This window comes from Triplophysa dalaica, chromosome 15, assembly GCF_015846415.1.
Source record: "Triplophysa dalaica isolate WHDGS20190420 chromosome 15, ASM1584641v1, whole genome shotgun sequence".
NCBI lineage: Eukaryota > Metazoa > Chordata > Actinopteri > Cypriniformes > Nemacheilidae > Triplophysa > Triplophysa dalaica.
Genome location: NC_079556.1, coordinates 20,218,323 through 20,238,738, shown reverse-complemented (window position 1 = coordinate 20,238,738; position 20,416 = coordinate 20,218,323). Strand labels below are relative to the sequence as shown.

The 20,416-nt window shown below is 39.6% G+C and overlaps 1 protein-coding gene and 1 long non-coding RNA gene across 2 annotated transcripts; one reads left to right on the top strand and one right to left on the bottom strand.

The window, feature by feature from the left end:
• The first annotated feature begins 1,847 nt into the window (after positions 1-1,847).
• Positions 1,848-19,078, top strand: LOC130437170 (NACHT, LRR and PYD domains-containing protein 3-like). Its single transcript, XM_056768376.1, has 12 exons — positions 1,848-2,008; positions 2,657-2,799; positions 3,374-3,535; positions 5,382-5,685; positions 6,125-6,271; positions 7,636-9,427; positions 11,312-11,482; positions 11,624-11,794; positions 11,937-12,107; positions 17,284-17,448; positions 18,164-18,210; positions 18,281-19,078. Exons 4-12 carry the CDS (start codon positions 5,391-5,393, stop codon positions 18,805-18,807), a joined length of 3,486 nt encoding a protein of 1,161 aa, XP_056624354.1. The 5' UTR covers positions 1,848-2,008; positions 2,657-2,799; positions 3,374-3,535; positions 5,382-5,390; the 3' UTR covers positions 18,808-19,078.
• Positions 5,570-6,815, bottom strand: LOC130437172 (uncharacterized). The gene is made up of 3 exons (XR_008909144.1): positions 5,866-6,815; positions 5,752-5,792; positions 5,570-5,663 (listed from the first exon to the last, which is right to left on the bottom strand). It is a non-coding gene; the product is annotated as an uncharacterized LOC130437172 (long non-coding RNA).
• Positions 19,079-20,416: the final 1,338 nt, after the last annotated feature.

Here is a 20,416-nt window from a genome sequence, read left to right as displayed (position 1 = left end):
ACACATTTCATAATCTTCACATTTCTTCTTGTTTTTCTAGAAAAAAAACACATTTTAGTCTTAAAATAAATGTTCATTTTCTAGTTTACAGAGTAACAAGTATGACTGCTTGGAATAAAATAAATTCAAACGTGTGGAACTTAAATGCTTGCTTAAAAAAAATAATGTTAATCATTCTCCGATTGGGACTTCAGGTGAACCGAGAAAGGAGCAAGCTCTCCCCGGTGCAGAGCATCCTCTTTCTCGGAATGGAACTAAACTCTGTCACCATGTCGGTGCGACTGTCCTCAGTACGTGGGCTGTGCTACACTCGTGCAGGATTTTACAACCTTCGCGTAACCCGGTGTCAGCCCACGTCCTGCATGGCAATGGATGCCAGTCCTACATGTTGCCATCCGGGGGCGGAGACTGGCATGCAAATTCCATTAGCCAAATTTCATTGGCCTCTTCTATAGTAGTCAGAGTTTATAGGTTCACAAGAGCGAACCCCATCTGTCGGCTCGACACAACGTAGAGAGACCGACAGAAAGGGAACCTATCATTTCTAATTATACATTTAAAAGATCAATGCACTTGGTGAATGGCATGGCATGCCAGTCTCCACCCTATGCATACGGGTATAAAAGGAAGATGACGTGCCCATTCATTCACCTTTTGGGCTGAGGAACCTGTGAGGCATTCTCGGTTGGTGGAGCCAAACACTGACTGGCCTGGGCAAGTCAAAAATGAGTGTTACCATGAATCGTAAGCATGCAGTGGTGTAATAAGGCATTAGTTTGAGTGTGTCGACGACTATAGGCTCTTAGCAATAGCCGTACAGGCGGTGGCGTTCCTACTCTAGAGACATGATAGCCGCCTGGCACCGTAAGGAACACTGGGAAGCGCTACCCCGTACGTCCAGCCAGCCGCCGGTCTTACCTACTGGTACCTTGCAAGACGCGGGCTGACACCGGGTCTACACGAAGGTAGTAGAATCTCGCCAAATGTCTTGGCCGTAGCTCTACCCGCAGCCCTGCAGATGTCTTCCAGAGATGCGCCCTGAGCCAGTGCCCACGAGGAGGTTACAACCCAGGTGGGGTGAGCTCTCACGTCCACGATCCAGTGTGCCAAACTCTTATTAAACACATATTCAGGTCACATCACATAAATATACCATTGTATACTTTAGATTTTTAGTATAGTAGATTGTAGTATATTATGGTAATTATCAAAATCTATAAACATACACTAAAGTATTCTATAGGATTAGCAATAGTACATTTACTGTGGTAAAGTAAAAAAAGGTACAGGAAATTCATTCTGCAGTTTCCTATAATGCATACTGTACTTCTGCATTTTTTCATGTGAGATTGTCATAAAAAATCAAAGTAGTTTCAATGAAGCTAGCATTTGTAGTGAAGCTAACACATTTTTCAGATGGGTAGCTTAATTGTAACTTAAGTACTTTCATTCCTGAGTAGCCTGTAGCTTATCTAACTACAATTTTAAAGTTGCTTCTCTAACACTGGGAAACAGTAAATCACAAAAGAATTACTATCTGGGTTTTCACAAACTGAGTCACAAATAAATTGAGACAGACATATAGATAGACAGAGAAAGAAAGAAAGAAACTAATTTTATTAAAAAAATGTATTTATAGACCCATGATCGATGGTACTCGGGTAAAAGCGACAAAGCTGTATGTTGTAAAACCAGTTTTGTTTGTTTTCTGTTGACAAAGTGAAGTGAAGTGCTATGTGGTCAGGTGGGTCAAGGTGCCTTGCTCAATAGGTTCTCAGTAATGAGAGTAAGAAGAACGGAGTCGCAAACCTGCAGATTAAAAGTCCAACCCTCTTACCATTAGGCCACAACTGCAGCACAGTTCAGAACTTCGAAGGAGTTGAATCAAAGAGGGGTATTTAATAAAGAAACGAGGAAAACAACACGCCACATCCAAACGAAACAATCGCAGACAAAGAACTGAGGAGAACATGGCATTTAAAAGCAAGAGGAATGTAATCAGACACAGGTTTATGTCTTCTTTTTACTGCTGCCTTACAGTGTCACGGTTATGTATGGGTCTGTCATGTTTTTTATTATAAAGTGTTCGTTGTAGTCATTGTCCGTGGTCTTTGTAGTCTTGTTTTTTGTTTTTATCGTTTCATTGTCATCAGGTGTGCCTTGTTAGTCTTTAGTCCTAGTTTCATGATTTTGGAAAAATCCTTTCATACAGTGTCAACCCGTTCTCGGATAATTCAATGGCAAAACCATTACTCTTTTGACGTCATGCCTGGAGAAAAAAGACCAGTGACAACACAAAAACATGAATTGAGAAAAATAAAGAAGAGTCCTCATAGAAATAATGAATTCTAGAAAAACATCTCTTTAGAGCACAATAGTTGATTTATTATTACATTTTAAAACTACACCTAAACTATGGAACAGTCTTCTAATCTCTATCTGAACTCTGAAATGTTTTCAATGTTTTTCTTCTCACATGGGTCGACGCTAGAGGTTGCTTAAGAGGTCATTTCGATATTATACTGATTTAAGACAATTCCATTTACCCTTTGTCTGGGCTTGTCATTCTTACTGATGTTATATATCATTGTGTGAGTCTGAATGTACAGAGACATGAACAGGAAGTAATCTTAACTTTACTGTTGGTTTCTGGAAGGCATTTCTTTTACAGTGCATTCATGCTGTTAAACAAGTTTCAGTAGTTCATAAGAAAAACTCAACCCCATTTCCAAAGCATTCAAAAACATCTTGGATCTTACCTTTAAAAGAGGTGCAGAAGAGCTATCATCACTATTCAGGGTAAGTTTAAAATAAGATCATACAATGACTTAATATATATAATGAATATAAATGTGTCATTATTCCGTGTTCATTCTAAATTAACTTTATTATATCCAATGTACTTCTAAAGTGCTTTTCACAATTTTGCATTGCTGCAAAGCAATTTTATAGCAAGAACATGTCAACACTAGAAGTGACAATAGTAGTGACAACACGAAAACATGAATTGAGAAGTGAGAGAGTAAATGAATTCTAGAAAAAGATCTCTTGAGAGCACTTACACTAATAGTTGATTTATTATCACTTTTTAAAACTGCACCTAAACTATGGAACAGTCTTCTAATCTTTATCTGAACTCTTAAATGTTTTAAATGCATTTATTTTATTATTGTACAGCACATTAGTGAACTGCTGTGGTATAATTGTGCGTCATAAATGTGTAAGTCTCAAAAAGTAATTAGAAGATAACAAGAATCTAAGTTTGACTTCAAACAATTATTTCACTATGATTTCAGTATTTGATCTGACCTTATTCAGTCCATGTTTAAGAAATCAAGATGTTATTTTACAGAATGCTCTTTACATTATGTAGGAAATAGCTGGAGTCACACTCTAGGTGCAGATGGTTTAATGAATAATCCAGGTGTAAATACAGGCGACGGGTGAACAAGAAACAGGCAAAAATCCAGAGAACAACGGGTAATCCAAAAATAGGTATCAACTATAACAAGCAGAACTAGGAAACAGCAAACAGGTAGGCCTATACAATAAGTCAGACCAACAACAACAAACACGACTAATAACATCAATACTCCACCGGGAAGTAAAGAAAAGGCAGGAATAGAGTCCGTGAATGAGGTGCAGGTGTGTGTAATGAACAGGGGAGTGAGCGGAACAGACTGTGTAAGAGTGACGTTGCAGGGGCTGGTGAGGGACAATCCAGCATTGTTACAACATCTGGACTATTAATGTATCTATACCAGATGAAACGCACAAGGTTTAAAATCATTACTGATATAGAAATAATTGTAGCGCTGGTTATCTCGCCTGGTGTAGACAAAAACTCTAAACAACATGGAAATTCCATCTACCTTACGTTCTACAAGTCATCTGAAAAATGTCATCTGTTGACATACCATACAGCTTTTGTTCTGACTAAATGAAATAAAGACTTCATGGTATATCACGGTAACGTTTTAGATTACAGCCCACAAGGTACTGCATAATTAAACAAATTTACAGTGTTACTAGTTGTAAAAAATACAGAAATAATGCAAAGTTTGGGGAACAAATTGTCAGGAAAATGTAAAAAAACTTTATTTTAAAACTAAAAGGTGTGCTACACAGTCTTTTGGGAGAAAGTTAGCATTAACATACACAACATTTTACCCAAGCTACAGCAGTTAACATGCAGTTGTCTCACAGATAGTAATAAAACATGGGAACGAATGGGAGTCTTGAAAAGGAAAACGTTTGGGAACTAAAGTTGAATGCATATTTTTTCCTAATGTCTTCCCGTTTGAATGTGTCATCGAATTTGCCTCAACCATTAGTATCAAGCCAAAGTCAGACCTGAGACTGTTTAGAGTAGACACTTGTACATGTGCAAGAAAACACACAACTTCCATGTCCAAATTTATTTTCATTGGGAAAGGTAAAAAGACATGAATACATCACCTTTAAAAATAAGTATACAAGTAATATACAAATAAGTATGACATTGACATGTTCTTAGCCCAACTGATCCTTGGTTTTCACCGCCAGTCTCTTCCATGTTCACTCAAAACAAAAGCTCACAAACAAAACATTGAAATATTAATAAATGAACCTAAATACATGTTATACCATATTCTGTTCACCGGATGTATGTAAATGTATATTTTCAACATTATAGCAGATTCCCGTATACTATATAGGCATAAAATATCTCATTAATAATTAAAAAAACATATATTATGTGAAGCTTACCTGTGTGGTGTGTCAGTCAGCAGGACTGTTGAGTCAGGACTGTGATGCTGGTCAAACAACTTATTAGGAGGCAACTTCCAATAACCAATTTAATTTAAACTATAAAATAGGCGCAAATAATAGGGTTCTTCAGAAAGATTGATTCTTTATAGAACTTTTAGGAGTGGCAAAGGATCTTCAAATAACTTTTTTTAGAGCTTACAAAAGTGATTTAAGTCTTAAGAGGAGGGCACACGTTTTAACTATTGCCTCAGACAGATTTGACCATGTGACACTCTAAATGTTTTGGTCACCAATATTTATGTGCTAGTGTGCTGTTCAGTGAAGTTCAAGGTTACAAATGAGTTCCTCCATTAATAAATACAAAGTGGGCAATAGTCTTTAATTAAATAATTTTGGTGCCGCACTAATCATTCTACTCACAATTGATATCATAAGTTGTAGTCAGGTTATGGTGCGTGGGTCAGATGTAGACTGAGAAGCCATGTGTTAGCGTAGCCAGAACTCAACATTACTACAGTATTTTGATTACATCATCAAATCACACCTCAATCAAAAAAAACCTCAATTGCAAACAGTCCACATGGATCCTAACTGTAATTTTGAAAGCCATTTGTCTTCTCGTCCTTCAGAGGTGCTGGATGATGGCGTCTGTTAAAGAGCTTCTCTTGAACTCACTGAGAGAACTGAAAAAAGATCAACTTAAAGAGTTTCAGTGCCACCTGAAGGATATCGACGGTATTTCAACTTCAGAAATGGATAATCCAGATGTCTTAGAGACAGTAGAGAAGATAGTGGAGCGTTATAAACAAGAAGAAGCTGTGAAGATGATGGTGGAGCGTTATAAACAAGAAGCTGTGAAGATCACACTGGACATCCTGAGGAAGATGAACCAGAACCAGCTGGCTGAAGAACTAGAGAACAAACATAAAGAAGGTAAAGCAAGAGTTTCATATCATGTCAAAGTTTATGTTGATTGTTATTAAAGTAGGGTGACCATACTTGTCATTTTTCCAGGACATGTCCTGGCCAGGATTGCGTCTCTTTAAGTTAAAAAACATTATTAAATGAACAGTTATTTATCTTAAGACGTAATCAGTGTAGCATCATTCTTACCTTGAAATTTAACAGCTGCATTTCTGAAATAAAACATTAAAAAATAAACCTTGTTGAAGTATGCGCCCGACAAATGTGAGGAAGTCACGAATTAGAGCAAATCTCTGTTAATTTACAGTAAGAACATTTGTATATGAAAACTTCAGCTTCTAAACTATGGAGATGTCTTAAATACGATAGATACTGAGAAAACGGAAACAAGTTGAACTCAAAGAGTTTCAGTGGAGCCTGACGGATCTTGATGGTGTTTCATCCTCAGATCTGCAGAATGCAAATGTCTTAGATACAGTAGATAAGATGGTGGCGCATGATGGAGCAGAAGAAGCTGTTAAGATTACACAGGACAACCCAAGAAAGATGATACAGATCCAGTTGGCTGAAGAGCAAGAGAACAAACATAAAGAAGGTAAAGCAAGCGTTTCATCTCATGTCAAAGTTTATGTTGATTGTTATTAAAGTAGGGTGACCATACTTGTCATTTTTCCAGGACATGTCCTGGACAGGATTACGTCTCTTTCAGTTAAAAAACATTATAAAATGAACAGTTATTTATCTTAAGACGAAATCAGTGTAGCTTCATTCTTACCTTGAAATTTAACGGCTGCATTTCTGAAATAAAACTTTAAATAATAAACCTTGAACACCACGGAGGAAGCCACTGCTGTCCAAAAAAACATTGCAGCAGGTTTGAAGTTTGCAAAAGAGCACCTGGATGTTCCACAGCACTACTGGCAAAACATTCTGTGGACAGATGAAACCAAAATTGAGTTGTTTGGAAAGAACACACAACGCTATGTGTGGAGAACAAAAGGCACAGCACACCAACATCAAAAACCTCATCCCAACTGTGAAATATGGTGGAGGGGTTTGGGGCTGCTTTGCTGCCTCAGGCCCTGGACGGATTACTGTCATCGATGGAAAAATGAATTCCAAAGTTTATCAAGACATTTTGCAGGAAAACTTAAGACCATCTGTCCGCCAACTGAAGCTTAACAGAGGATGGACGATGCAACAGGACAACGACCCAAAGCATAGAAGTAAATCAACAACAGAATGGCTTCAACAGAAGAAAATACGCCTTCTGGAGTGGCCCAGTCAGAGTCCTGACCTCAACCCGATTGAGATGCTGTGGCATGACCTCAAGAGAGCGATTCACACCAGACATCCCAAGAATATTGCTGAACTGAAACACTTTTGTAAAGAGGAATGGTCCAAAATTTCTCCTGACCGTTGTGCAGGTCTGATCTGCAACTATAGGAAACGTTTGGTTGAGGTTATTGCTGCCAAAGGAGGGTCAACCAGTTATTAAACCCAAAGGTTCACATATTTTTTCCACCCTGCACTATGAATGTTTACATGTTGTGTTCAATAAAAACATGAAAACGTATAATGTTTGTGCGGTATTAGTTTAAGCAGACTGTGTTTCTCTATTGTTGTGACTTAGATGAAGATCAGAACACATTTTATGACCAATTTATGAAGAAATCCAAGTAAGCCCAAAGGGTTCACATACTTTTTCTTTCGACTGTACAATGAGCGAAATAAAAACAAAAAACTTGAACTTGGAATATGTTAAAATTCCCCATGTGATGGGCTTTCCCCAATCGCATAACAAACAAATATTAGACTTCGTTACATCTAAAGCTCTAATATTTAGGAGCTATAAGGAATTAAACATCAAGAAGCCTTTACTGTTTAACAGTAATGCTGAGAGTAATGTTATGTCTTTAATGATCAAGGATTTAACCTTCTGGTTGTTTTACCTTAAAGGTGCAGCTGCAGTCGACAGTAAAGCTGAGGATTACAGTGAGTTCAGCAACAGACTGAAGAACGACTTGAAACAGAAATATGAGAGAATTATGGATGGTAATTCACACCAGAATACGCACTTGAATGATATTTACACTGATCTCTATATAGTAAAGAATCAGACGGGTGGAGTAGTGACTCAACATGAAGTGAGACAGATTGAATTAAACAAAACTGCTCCTGAGAACACGTCAGTCAAGTGTAATGACATATTTAAAGTCCACCGTGATACAGGTCGACAAATCAGAAAAGTGCTGACGCTGGGCATCGCAGGTGTGGGCAAAACTGTCTCTGTCAGTAAATTCATCCTAGACTGGGCTGAAGGGAAAGAAAATCAGGAAATCATCTTTATTTTTCCTCTGCCCTTCCGTGAGCTGAATCTGATTCAAAAGAACGACAGTCTAATGGAGCTGATTAATAAAAACTTCTTTAGTTCTAATAAACAACTGTCTTCACTGCCTAAACAAGAAGATAAAGTGATGTTCATCTTTGATGGTCTGGAGGAGTGTCGCTTCTCTTTGAGCTTTGAGAAGACCGAGAGATTGACAGATGTTTATGAAAAAACAACAGTGGATGTGATAGTCACAAACCTGATCGAGAGAAATCTGCTTCCATCCGCTCTCATCTGGATCACCTCCAGACCGGCAGCAGCCCATCTGATACCTCCAGATTACATTCACCAGGTGACAGAGATACGAGGATTCAATGATGAGCAGATGGAGAAATACTTCATTAAAAACAGCAAACCTGACATGTCAGAGAGAATCATCTCACACATGAAGAGATCCAGAAGTCTGTACATCATGTGTCACATTCCCATCTTCTGCTGGATCTGTCTCAGTGTTCTCCAGCCTCTGATCACTCAAGAGAATCAGGACAAAATTCCCACAACTCTCACAGGGATGTACATCTACTTCTCACTCTCTCAGATGGAACAGATGAAAGCAAAGAAACAAAGTGACAACGATCCTCAGTCTTTTGAAGGTGTTGTTCTGAAGCTCGGGGAACTGGCCTTCAAACAGCTTCAGAAAGGAAATCTGATTTTGTACAAAGAAGACCTTGAGGAATGTGGGCTGGATGTCAGTGAAGGTTTGGTTTTCTCTGGGTTATGCAATCATATTTTTCAGACTGAAAAGCCAGTTTCTTGCAGGGAAATCTACAGTTTTGTACATAGCAGTGTTCAGGAATTCCTAGCTGCCCTTTACGTGCTTTTCAAATACAGAAACAAAAAAACAAACCCATTCCGCCTCAGAAAAAAAGACAAATTAAAAATTAAATTCAAGAAAAATTCACTGTTTGACCTTCATAAGACTGCAATTAAAACTGCTCTTCAGGGTAAGAACGGACACCTGGATCTTTTCCTGCGGTTCCTCGTGGGTCTCTCACTGGAGTCAAATCAGAATGACCTGAAAGATCTTCTGCCCTCACTGAAGATCAAGGCAGAAGACATGAGACAGACTCCTGAATATATCATACAGACAATTTATAATGAAGAATCATCTGAGAAGAGCATCAATCTCTTCTACTGTCTGAATGAACTGAAAGATGATTCACTGATAACAGAAATCCAGAAGTATCTGAATTCAGGAGCTCTTTCAGAACAAGATGTCTCTTCTGGTCAGTGGTATGCTTTGGTGTTTGTGCTGCTGTTGTCTGAAGAGATTCAAGAGATGTTTGAGATGCAGAAATACAGAAGATCTGATGAAGCTGTGAATCGACTTCTGCCAGTGATCAGAAAGACCAGAAGAGCTCTGTAAGATTCATCTCTTCATTCATAAACAATAACACTTCACTGACACATCTGTGTAATCTGATCAAATACCACTTTTTATAGAAAACATTATAGTTTTATTATTTATATAGATGTTTATTATTCCATTGATGTATGGTTTGTTAATATTTGGCAGACATAACTTTGAATATCTAGAATCTGAGGGTGCAAAAATTTGAAGTATTGAGAACATCACGTTTATTATAGTTATTATTATAATTACTTACTTAGACCCTTTTAAGGGAAATCTGTTTTGGGAAATACAGGTAAAGCTGCACAAACAAAGTACCAACATCAATGCCAATTACAACCATCCATAAACAATAACACTCACACAATCCTACCCTTTTAACAACCTTGTAGCCTATTCTCCATGAAGCACATGAGAAGGGCCCTGAGTCATTTTCTTTGCATATTTAAAGATACGCTGGATAAAATAGATTGAAGATTGAGCTAAATCTCCAGATCAACCACTTTCATTTGCTGAACACATCAAACTACTGCAACTGAGATCTCAGAGAGAATTCTGAATGTAGATCAAGGGTGGGAAACTTTGATCCTGGAGGGCCACTGTCCTGCAGAGTTCAACTCCAACCAGCTCCAACACATACCTACCCAGAAGTTCCTTGTAATCCTGAAGACTTTGATTAGATTGTTCTGGTGTGTTTTAACATATGGATATTAACACAGCAGGACAGTGGCCATCCAGGATCAAGGTTCCCTACTCTTGATGTAGATCAATAGACCTCTGAAAAATATCTACCTATGTAGGGGCTATTTCCTCTGCAAAGGTTCACAAAATAACAGCAGAAATACCATCTGGCCAAGTTGCCCTTTTAGTGTCAAGAACTTAAAAAAACCTTAACCACATCAGACAAAGTCATCTGAGGTTTAGATACTTAATCGTCAATACAAATGCCCCCCAATACATCACTACAGTCATAAGAATCAACATCAAACCTAAACAGAAATCATTTAAGCTCATGTGCCATCATTAGCTTATTGACAGCATGCAGAATTTTTACTCTGATCACTGTCAATGAAATCTCTGTAATTCTTACGAGTTTCTCTTATTTTATGAAGAAGTTTATCTTGAAACAATTTTTGAAGTTAGGAGTAAGGTTTTTTTTAAGCCAAGTGTTTCTGATTAATACACTCTTGAACCTCCTTGGTGATGTAAAGCTTGTTATTCGAAAACTGTTTTATCTGTGTAACTGGTAGTACAGAGCTTAGTATTTGCAGCCCATTTCATTATGTCTGTCAATATCTGGATCATACAACACCTCAACGTCAGTACAGAGAAAGCAGCCTTTTAATATTCAGCAGGGTTTGAGCTTGCTATTGTTGGTTTAATTTCTACCCGGCTTTTTTATTGCAGTTGACATATTGTTGAAAACCAGGCAGAAATCTTTTGAGATAAATATGATATCACCAAGAACAATAGAGTAGCATTAGGTGGCACATAAACAACACAGAAAACAACATTGCCAAACTCCCGTGGCAATTAGAATGGCCACGAAGTAATGAACAGCACAAACAGTCACTTCCATGTCTCTGTCACTTGTAATTTCCCTAACAGTAATGCAACCACTTCACGGATCCTTGAAATAACGACAAACCCTACCGCTGCAGAATTTTCTATTGGCTTATCGCTGTAATGACATTTTGGAAAGTAGATGAACCCGAAAAAAATGAACCTGTTTCTGGCCATTTTTCACAATTTTGCAGCATCCATTCACATTACTGGCATAAATATATCCATGCCACTTATGACGGGTTTTGTCGTGCAGGGTCGCAAATATATTTGTTGTCTATTATAGCAGTAAAGGTTTAATTAAAATGTAATTTTGTTTTGCCTGCACACAGTCTTCAGAACTGTAATCTGACTGCTGCGTGTTGTGAGAGTTTGTCTTCATGTCTACAATCATCAAAGTCTCTGAGAGAGCTGGACCTAAGTAACAATGATCTGAAGGATTCAGGAGTGAAGCTGATCTCTGATGCTCTCAAGACTCACAACTGTCAACTACAAACACTGAGGTCAGACATTTTCAGTAAAAATAGTTTAAAACAATAAATGATGGTGCCTGTCATACAGTAGATGTCCATAACGAACTCTGGGACAAGTGGAATCTGTCTGTTAAAACTCTGTTTGTTTAATTTTGTTTTGGTTGTGTTAAGATTGTCCGGGTGTAATCTGACTGCTGAGTGTTGTGAAAGTTTGTCTTCATGTCTACAATCATCAAAGTCTCTGATAGAGCTGGACCTGAGTAACAATGATCTGAAGGATTCAGGAGTGAAGCTGATCTCCGATGCTCTCAAGACTCACAACTCTCAACTACAAACACTAAGGTCAGACATTTTCTGTAAAAATGGTTTAAATCAATAAATGATAGTGACTGTCATACAGTAGATGTTCTTTACGAACTCTGAGACAAGTAGAATTTGTGTTGTCATAACTTCTTTTGTATCATTGTGTTTTGGTTGTGTTTAGATTGACGATGTGTAATCTGACTGATGAGTGTTGTGTGAGTTTGTCTTCATGTCTACAATCATCAAAGTCTCTGAGAGAGCTGGACCTGAGTAACAATGATCTGAAGGATTCAGGAGTGAAGCTGATCTCTGATGCTCTCAAGACTCAGAATTGTCAACTACACACACTGAGGTCAGACATTTTCAATGAAAATATTTCAAGGGGTCATATGGCATGAACACGTGTTTTTCTGTCTCTTTGGTGGGTTATAAATTGCCCATGCAAATCTGAACAAAAGATGCATTCTATCTAAAAGCGAATGCTGACCCAGACCTACCTGAAACACCTTGTGTAACCACACCCTGGCGAATCTACATAACTTCGTTACATGATTTATCTTCGACTGCCCAAATGTATCCGCAAGTAAGTTGGGCGTACCTGTCAGTACATGTGAAGAGGAACCTGATGTTCCGAATATGGTAAGAGGCGTTACATTTCCGTTACATTCTTGCAGTATTCGACCAATCACTATGCACTGGTTAACTGGCCAATCATAGCTATTCAGAGAGATAAGCTTTTGTTAAAAAAAGACCCCAGTTTCAAGTGGGTCAAAGAGGATATACAAACATATGCATGATCGTGTGGAAAATACAACTTTTTTTAAGCTTAAATCGTGTATAAGCATTGCATCACAAGTTGTAATTTACAACTAAAACACACAATAATATTCGATTGAGCCGTGTCATATGACCCCTTTAAAACATGATTTAACATTATTTAGTATGCTTCTGGCATAATTTGCAATGAATTTACATGATGTTAGCATTTTTTTCCGACTTATTTTAACATTTAGCTAATCTCTATTAGCAATTAGCTATTCACTGCTAACATGTGTAGCCGGCATGCTACACATACTAAGATGGCGTTCCGAGCTTCGACCAAACTTTGCAGTTTTTCGTCTGTTTAATTGTCATTTTAGTGTTTTTTTGTGCTGTGGACGCTGTTAGTCTTATTTTATATGACAGAAGCACACTCATTTGTCGCTAACCGAAAACCAGGCTTAAAGTTCAGAAACGCCGGCACTTCGTTTACAAACACGGCACTCCGCTACCAACTATTCTGCTGACTAATGTCTAATCGCTGGACAATAAACTTTGACGAGAAACAAGGGACTGCTGCATTATCTGCTTAGCAGAAACCAGAATGTCTGTGAAGGTACCAGATTCAGCCATCGAGCTCACGGGGTTCTCTATACACAGCGCAGATAGAACAAAAAAGCTCACAGGGAAAAGCAGTTGTAGTTGTTTTTATCAACAACTTGTGGTGTGATCGAAGGTACAAACACTCCTGCAAATCCTCCTGCTCTCCTGACCTGGAATACAGTATGCTTCTGTTTCGACCATACTGGCTTCCGAGGGAATATATTGCAGTTATCATCACAGCTGTTTACATCCGTCCTCTGTTTTGATCATGTTGACTTAAAAATGTTCCAGGCTGCTTCTGACGATGACATCGAGGCTTGAAACATGTACTGTAACATGCTTTATCAGGAAGTGTATAGAAGAAGTGGTGCCGACAAAAAAATCTGCATCTACCACATTAAAAAAGGTTTCATCGATGAACTCTCGCTCTCGAGCTCCCCTTGATGGATCACGTGTTGCAGGAGTTCAACCCCTTATATCTTTAAGTGGACCCCACAGAGTTTTCTGAGTCTTCCAATTTTTCAAAGTCATCTGAGCCTTCCAGATCTACCAAGCCTTCCCAAAAGGCTTCAGATTCTTTCAAGTCTTCAGAGCCTGTCAAGCCTCTAGAGCCTCCCAAGCCTTCAGAGCCTCTGAGGACCGGCCACAAGAAGCACCTCCTTGCAGCGGTCTTCCTGGCTGTCTCCAGCATTCTCATAGAGGCCAAGCCGATCACCTCCTCATCCACACCCACTTGCACTGCGATGGCTGCCAGTGTGACCACCATGGCACCCCATATCCCTGACTCCCCAGCCCCACTGCTACAGCAATGGTAGCCATCCCTGAACCCCCAAGGCCCTCTGAACTGCCTGAATCTCTGTGGTTGCCCGTGCTCCAAGATCCTCTGTTGCCCCCCTCATTCCCTGTGCTGGGAGCACCGTCCAGGATGCCCATCACCCTCCTTGTTATTCCTTCCTGAGGGCGAAGACGCGCCTTACGAGGAAAGTACCGTCACAGTCTTGTCTGTTCTCTTGCCAGTTTTTCCAGTGTTCCCCTTGAACTCTGTTTCCCATAAGACTCCGTCTCCTTTCACGCCCCACGCTCCCACAACTGTCTTGTGTCTGCAGTCCCTGCACCTGTCAGCAATCCCCTCATCATCCATACTGTATATATACTCACCTCTGTTCCCGTGTCCTTTGTCTATGGTCTCTGTTGTGTTACACTGTTTATCATACCCTATAGGATTATGCTGTTTCGTCTGTATATTTGGTTTAGATAAGTGTTATCTCTGAAATCCTCCTCCATCGTATAGTATGTCTAAGAGAAGTTGTTGTGTGGCTCTTATGCCTCAGGGGTACAGCACAACTCCATTGTGGGGTATGTTTTTACAGAGCCTGCCAGCCTGTTCAAATGTGGTAACCCAGATGTTTCTTCTAAATCATCGGTCAGAGCTGTACCTGTCAAAGTGTATTTCAATGTCCTGTCTATGGGATTTTTGCTAGGGTGCTCAAAATGGTTGCTAGGGCATGGCTTGATTGTGTCACAATTAGGGATGGGTATCGTTAAGGTTTTAACGGTATTACTACTTTTATCGGTACCACTTATCGATCCGGTACTTTAACGGTACTCTTATCGGTACTTTTTGTTGTGTTTTTTTATGAAAGATAAAACTAAAGCTGGAGTTGTTTTACTCTTATCGGTACTTTTTGTTGTGTTTTTTATGAAAGATAAAACTAAAGCTGGAGTTGTTTTCACTATTTAAAACATTCTTTACTGACCTTACATATCTTAATGCATGTAAAAGATGACTGATTCCCGCCTATTATTCATAGAGAATTAAAATAAAAATGCATGGGGGCCTAAGTTTGTTTGTGTTTTTTGTTGTTGTTGTTGTTTAATAATACAGAAAAGGTATTCCAATTATGTGTTGTGGCTGGAGATCTTCTCTTTTGTGATGATGTGTGTAGTGTAGCACATGCACATGCATCAGCAACAGGCCCTGTCAGGTTCATGCCTTAGACACTTCATACATTCAAATCCTTGCTATCAGATGCCCAGATGTCATTTCAAATCATGGTCTTGTCCTGGCTGTGCAGTGTAACATGTTTGGGCTTAAAAGTTATACAGGTTTGGAACCTCTTGCAATGTACACACACACACAAAGTTTATGTATTTCATCACTACAAATTAATTTTTAGGCAAGCTCTGCTTTATAATTTTTTAAGCGTAATTTACCATTATTCATCCTTTTTAAATGCAGTACTGTGAAAGCATTTTTTATGTTTAAGATTTATTTAGGCTACTGCAGAAAAAAAAACTCTAAATATTTATATATAGGCTATTCTTTAATGTGATGTGTGTTTATTAAATTATTACATACTAATTTAAAGAAACCTTATGCAATGTTTATGTCGGCGGTATAGGCTACGTACCTCAGGACGTGGATGATGAACTAGTAGCTAGGTTGTCGAAATCTTTGCATTTATCTGTCTGCCCATTAATCACTTTTGAAAGATGTTTTGTCAGATTGCTTGTGTTTCTGCTCTTTCAAGCAAAAATCTTGTTTCACTTGTCGCAACGAGCATTGTCTGCATCCACTCGACCGTTTGATTCTCTCCGCCATCGTCACTCTATTAACGCGCGTTTTTTATGTTGTGCGCGCGCGAGCTCTGTGTAGTGTTGGACTGACGGACATTTCGCGTGCGAGATTGCGATTAACGAAAATGCAAGTAAATGTCTTTAATATTACCGCATATTAGAAATGGTTGGTCAGTTAAAATATGCTAGGTACTAGAGTTGAGCCGGATACTCGGCTGAAACGAGTATCCGGTACGGATAAAGCACTTTTGCCGAGTACGAGTATCATACGAGTAATACGAGTCAATATCTGTGCTCGGATTGAATAAAAATCCTCATTGTGTTGCTGACTGTGTCCCGCTCTGGTCACTCACACACAGAACACTGAGAAGAGAACAGCGCTTTGTCTATCTGTCTCTCCCTCAGTCACTCAGGTTTGCGGGTCTTTTCCGTTAACGTTTAGGGTTTCTTCAGCGTCAGGTTTGTTTTTTATTTCGGTTTGTAGTACTTACTTATTAACGAGAAGAGTTCTGGTAAACGTGGGGTTTGTTCAGACGTGGTGCTTGGTAGAATGCGTCTCGCGTTGCGTCTCCGCCTGTCGGAGTTTATTTTTCTTTTTTAAACCGTCAGCTGGCTCTAACCAGTTTTTAATTAAAAGTTAAAAAAATAAAGTTATGTTGAGATGAAAACTCTTGTTCATTACATTTTACTTCATAATTGCAACCGCATGTGTTGTATTGTTGCCAAACTTGTTCTGAATATAGTTCGTTTGTTATCGTGATCAAAACCATTGATCTGAAGCTCAATGCTGATGCTGTCTTGTAAATAGTTTTATTATCAGCAATAAATATAACAATTTCTGATCAACCCATATCAATTGCATGCTTAAAATAACATACCGGTTAAAGCCCCGCCCATATCAAGACAACCCGACCCACTTTCGGGTTAAATCCCGCCCATTTCCGAGTTAGGCCCCGCCCAGTCCGAGTACAGATACGAATACAGATAATTCATATGGTTGACAGATACAGATACGGATACAGATAATGCTGTACTCGCTCATCCCTACTAGGTACGTTTATTTAGCAACAAGAAATAGGAAATGTTTTTCTTAATTTATCCAGTACCGACAGCAGAACCGTTAACATCAGAGCTTATCGATACTTCGGTCTTTTATAATTCAGCACCGGGACCGATAAAGTACCGAGTTTCGGTACCCATCCCTAGTCACAATTATCCTGAAAGACTGCTTTGTTGAGTAAAATACGGCCACCCCTGTCTCTATGGCACTGATTCAAAGTCATGTTCAATACTAAATCCCTATGTAATTAACCATAGTATAAAAAAAACAATCTTCCTCTCACCATAATATCTCTATACTTTCGTGTGGCTATATAATTTACACCCGATTTTGAGGTGTCATCTTAGCCTCCACCTCTTGGTGGTAACCATATGTATCCACAATATCCTCGCTATTACCTATCAAATTTACTCACAATGTTAAGTCTATTGGATTTTATTTGCAGTCTTAAGTTTCAAAAGCTTTATTGTATGAAAACTGACAAAGACAAAATCAATGTATGTTGTCATGTTGATGTTTGTGTTTGCAGGTTATCAGGTTGTATGGTGAAAGATGAAGGTTGTTGTTATTTGGCTTCAGTGTGGATTTCAAACCCGTCACACCTGAGAGAGCTGGATCTGAGCTACAATCACCCACAACACTCAGCACGTCAGCTGCTCTCTGATAGACTCAATGATCCAAACTACACACTCAAGTATGACAATCAAACACAGGCGTCGGAATGACTAAAAATTTAGGTCGGTTCATCCCCGGAAGAAATGTTAGAGTGTAAAAAGTATTTTTGATGGTAGGCTACATTGACGCAAGTTAGAATCAGCCTTTTGATGATCTTGATCTTCGTTTTGTCAAAATCAATCTTCATTTTCACTTCACAAATCAGAAAGTACTAGCATTTATTTAAATCAAAATAAGAAACTATTTGAAGAATGGAAACAGGTGTTTAATAATAAAGTGTATGGTAAGGTTAGGGCTAGTTAGTTGTTAGTTATTATCCCAATTAGTTGCAATTCATTTAATAAATTTTATAATTATAATCATTTACACTATTACGGTTAATATGTTGTTTACCTTGCTGTGTCGAAGTGGAATGGGCCTTAATTCATATGGACTTGTATGAGCCAGGTGGAATGGATTTGAGGAAGAAGTAGTGTGGAAGTCAAGACTAGCTAAAAAGGCGGATAGTAGTTTAATTTATTAGGCATGTCTTAAGTGGAATGATTTGACTGACGGTGTTCTGAAAAGTGAACAACATATGTGCCAAATTAGAGACAGTGAAAGTGAGTGGGTCCAATATACATAAAATGTCTCCGACGCCCATGCACTCAACACAACTGACATACAAATAATTCAGACACACCAGAAGAATGTCAAATCATATTTTTGTGTTTTATGTGTGTGTGTTTGTGTAGTGTGAGTTATGGAGGAGAGAGAAGAATTACATCAGGACTACACAAGTGTAAGTCTACACACACACAGATCGATTTTGTGATTGTTGTTTGGTTATAAATATCTCATTTTGTGTTCAGATTTTCTAAACCTTACACTGGATCCAAACACAGCACACCTTGAACTCAAACTGTTTGAAGAAAACAGAAAGATCACATGTGCAGAAGAGCATCAGTCGTATCCTGATCATCCAGACAGATTTGTTGATGTTCCCCAGGTTTTGTGTAGAGAGAGTCTGACTGGACTCTGTTACTGGGAGGCTGAATGGAGCGGATCACATGTTTATATAGCAGTGTCATATAAAAGCATCAACAGGAAAGGAAGGAATGATGACAGTTGGTTTGGATTCAATGAAAAATCATGGAGTCTCAAGTGCTCTGAGAACAGATTCACTGCATGTCACAATAATAATAAAACAGACATTCGTGTCTCTTCAGGTGTATGCAAGAGAGTAGGAGTGTATGTGGACTTTTTTGCCGGAACTCTCTCCTTCTACAGAGTCTCTGACACACACACACTCAAACACTTACACACATTCAACACAACATTCACTCAACCTCTCTATGCTGGGTTTTTTGTGGATCTTTACTCCTCAGTGTCTCTGTGAGATTATAAAACTGATGGTTCTGATCTTTGATTCTGATTGAGTCATGTTGTAAATAATTTCAGAGACACACAAGATGACTATTTTATATCAATATCATTACATTTGTGTTGCTGTGTGTTTATATGATAAATTCTTGTCATGTATATTAAATAATGGTTTTGTAAAAGCAATAAGTTGTGGTAACGCTTTAGATTATGACCCGCACAGAACTGCATAAGTAAACTGAATTTACGGTGTAAGTTTTGGTAGTAAAAGGCTACGTGTAGGTGTAAGGAAACAAGATTTTAAGTTAGGGTAATAAAGGGGTAGTTTTTCCTTCATTGTGGTTTTTGTGTTTTGGTTTTTGTCCTCTCTATTCCTTAGCCTGTGTTCATAATTTGTTAATTATCTCCTCACCTGTTTCTGTTTCCCTTGATTTCGTTTCCCCATGTTTGTACCTTCGTTCATTGTCTAGTCTTAAATGTTACTGTTTCACTTGCTGATGAGTTACGTTGTGTTTTTGAGCGATTCCGCTCCTCGATCCCTCCCGCTTCAACCCCCAGCGGGGACCAAGCAGCGGGGTAGAGGAACGAAGCGCTCGGGGAAGTGCGGCCTTTCTCCACAGAGAGATATTTCACTGGTTTGTTTCTCCCTGCCTGACCAGCGTCCATCGGCATCCGCCGGTGACTTGGTCTCGTTTGGGGGAAGCGAATTCGAGGAAGACAACAGCATGTCGTTAGCGGCATCAGACGGTGAGGAGCTGTAGGGCTCGGCTTTCACCCTGCCCCCATACCATCTGTAGAGAACAGCGAACCCAGGTTTTATGGGTTAAGGAGCTGGGCTTGGAGTGGTCTTCTCCGGAGGAACCTGGGCGCCGCCCAGACCTCGTCAGTGGACTTTACCGTTCTTCCCGGAAGTTCATGATGAACTCACCAGGTCATGATGCGACCCTCTTCTTCCTCCGCTCTGTCCTTGGTTGACGGCCCAGAGGAGAAAGGCTATTAGAAGCTGCCTCCCCTGGATGAGTCTGTGGCCGCACATCTTTGTCCAACCATGGTCATCGGTTGGACGGCGAAAGCGGCTCATCCCTCCAAGCCGTGCAAAACCACCTCGGCCCTTGCTGGACGCGCTTTTTCATCCGCCGACCTAGCGGCTTTAGTACTGCATTCCAAGCGGCTAAAGCACTACTTTCCTAGGCAGGGATCCAGGTTTACCAGGCCAATCTTCTCCATGGGATGGGCGAGTCCGGCACTGACATCGCGCCCTTTAAAGAGCTGCGAAGCGCGACGGATCTTGCTCTATGTGCCACCAAGACCACGGCCCAGGCGATTGGCAGATCGATGGCCAGTCTCGTGGTACTCGAACGCCATCTGTGGCTGACGCTCACGGAGATCAAGGAGGCTTACAAGGTCCTCTTCCTCGATGCTTTGAATTCAGCCACCAGCCTCTTCGGACCGGCAGTGGAGGGTTTTGCGAAACGTATCACGGAAGTGCAGATGTCTTCGCAGGCCATGAAACACATCCTGCCCAAGAGACCCGGATCCATACCTTCTTCGGCTCACCCCAACCCAGCGCCGACTCAGCAGCCGGTGAAGGCCATGCCCCCCTCTGCTCAGAAGACAACCGAAGC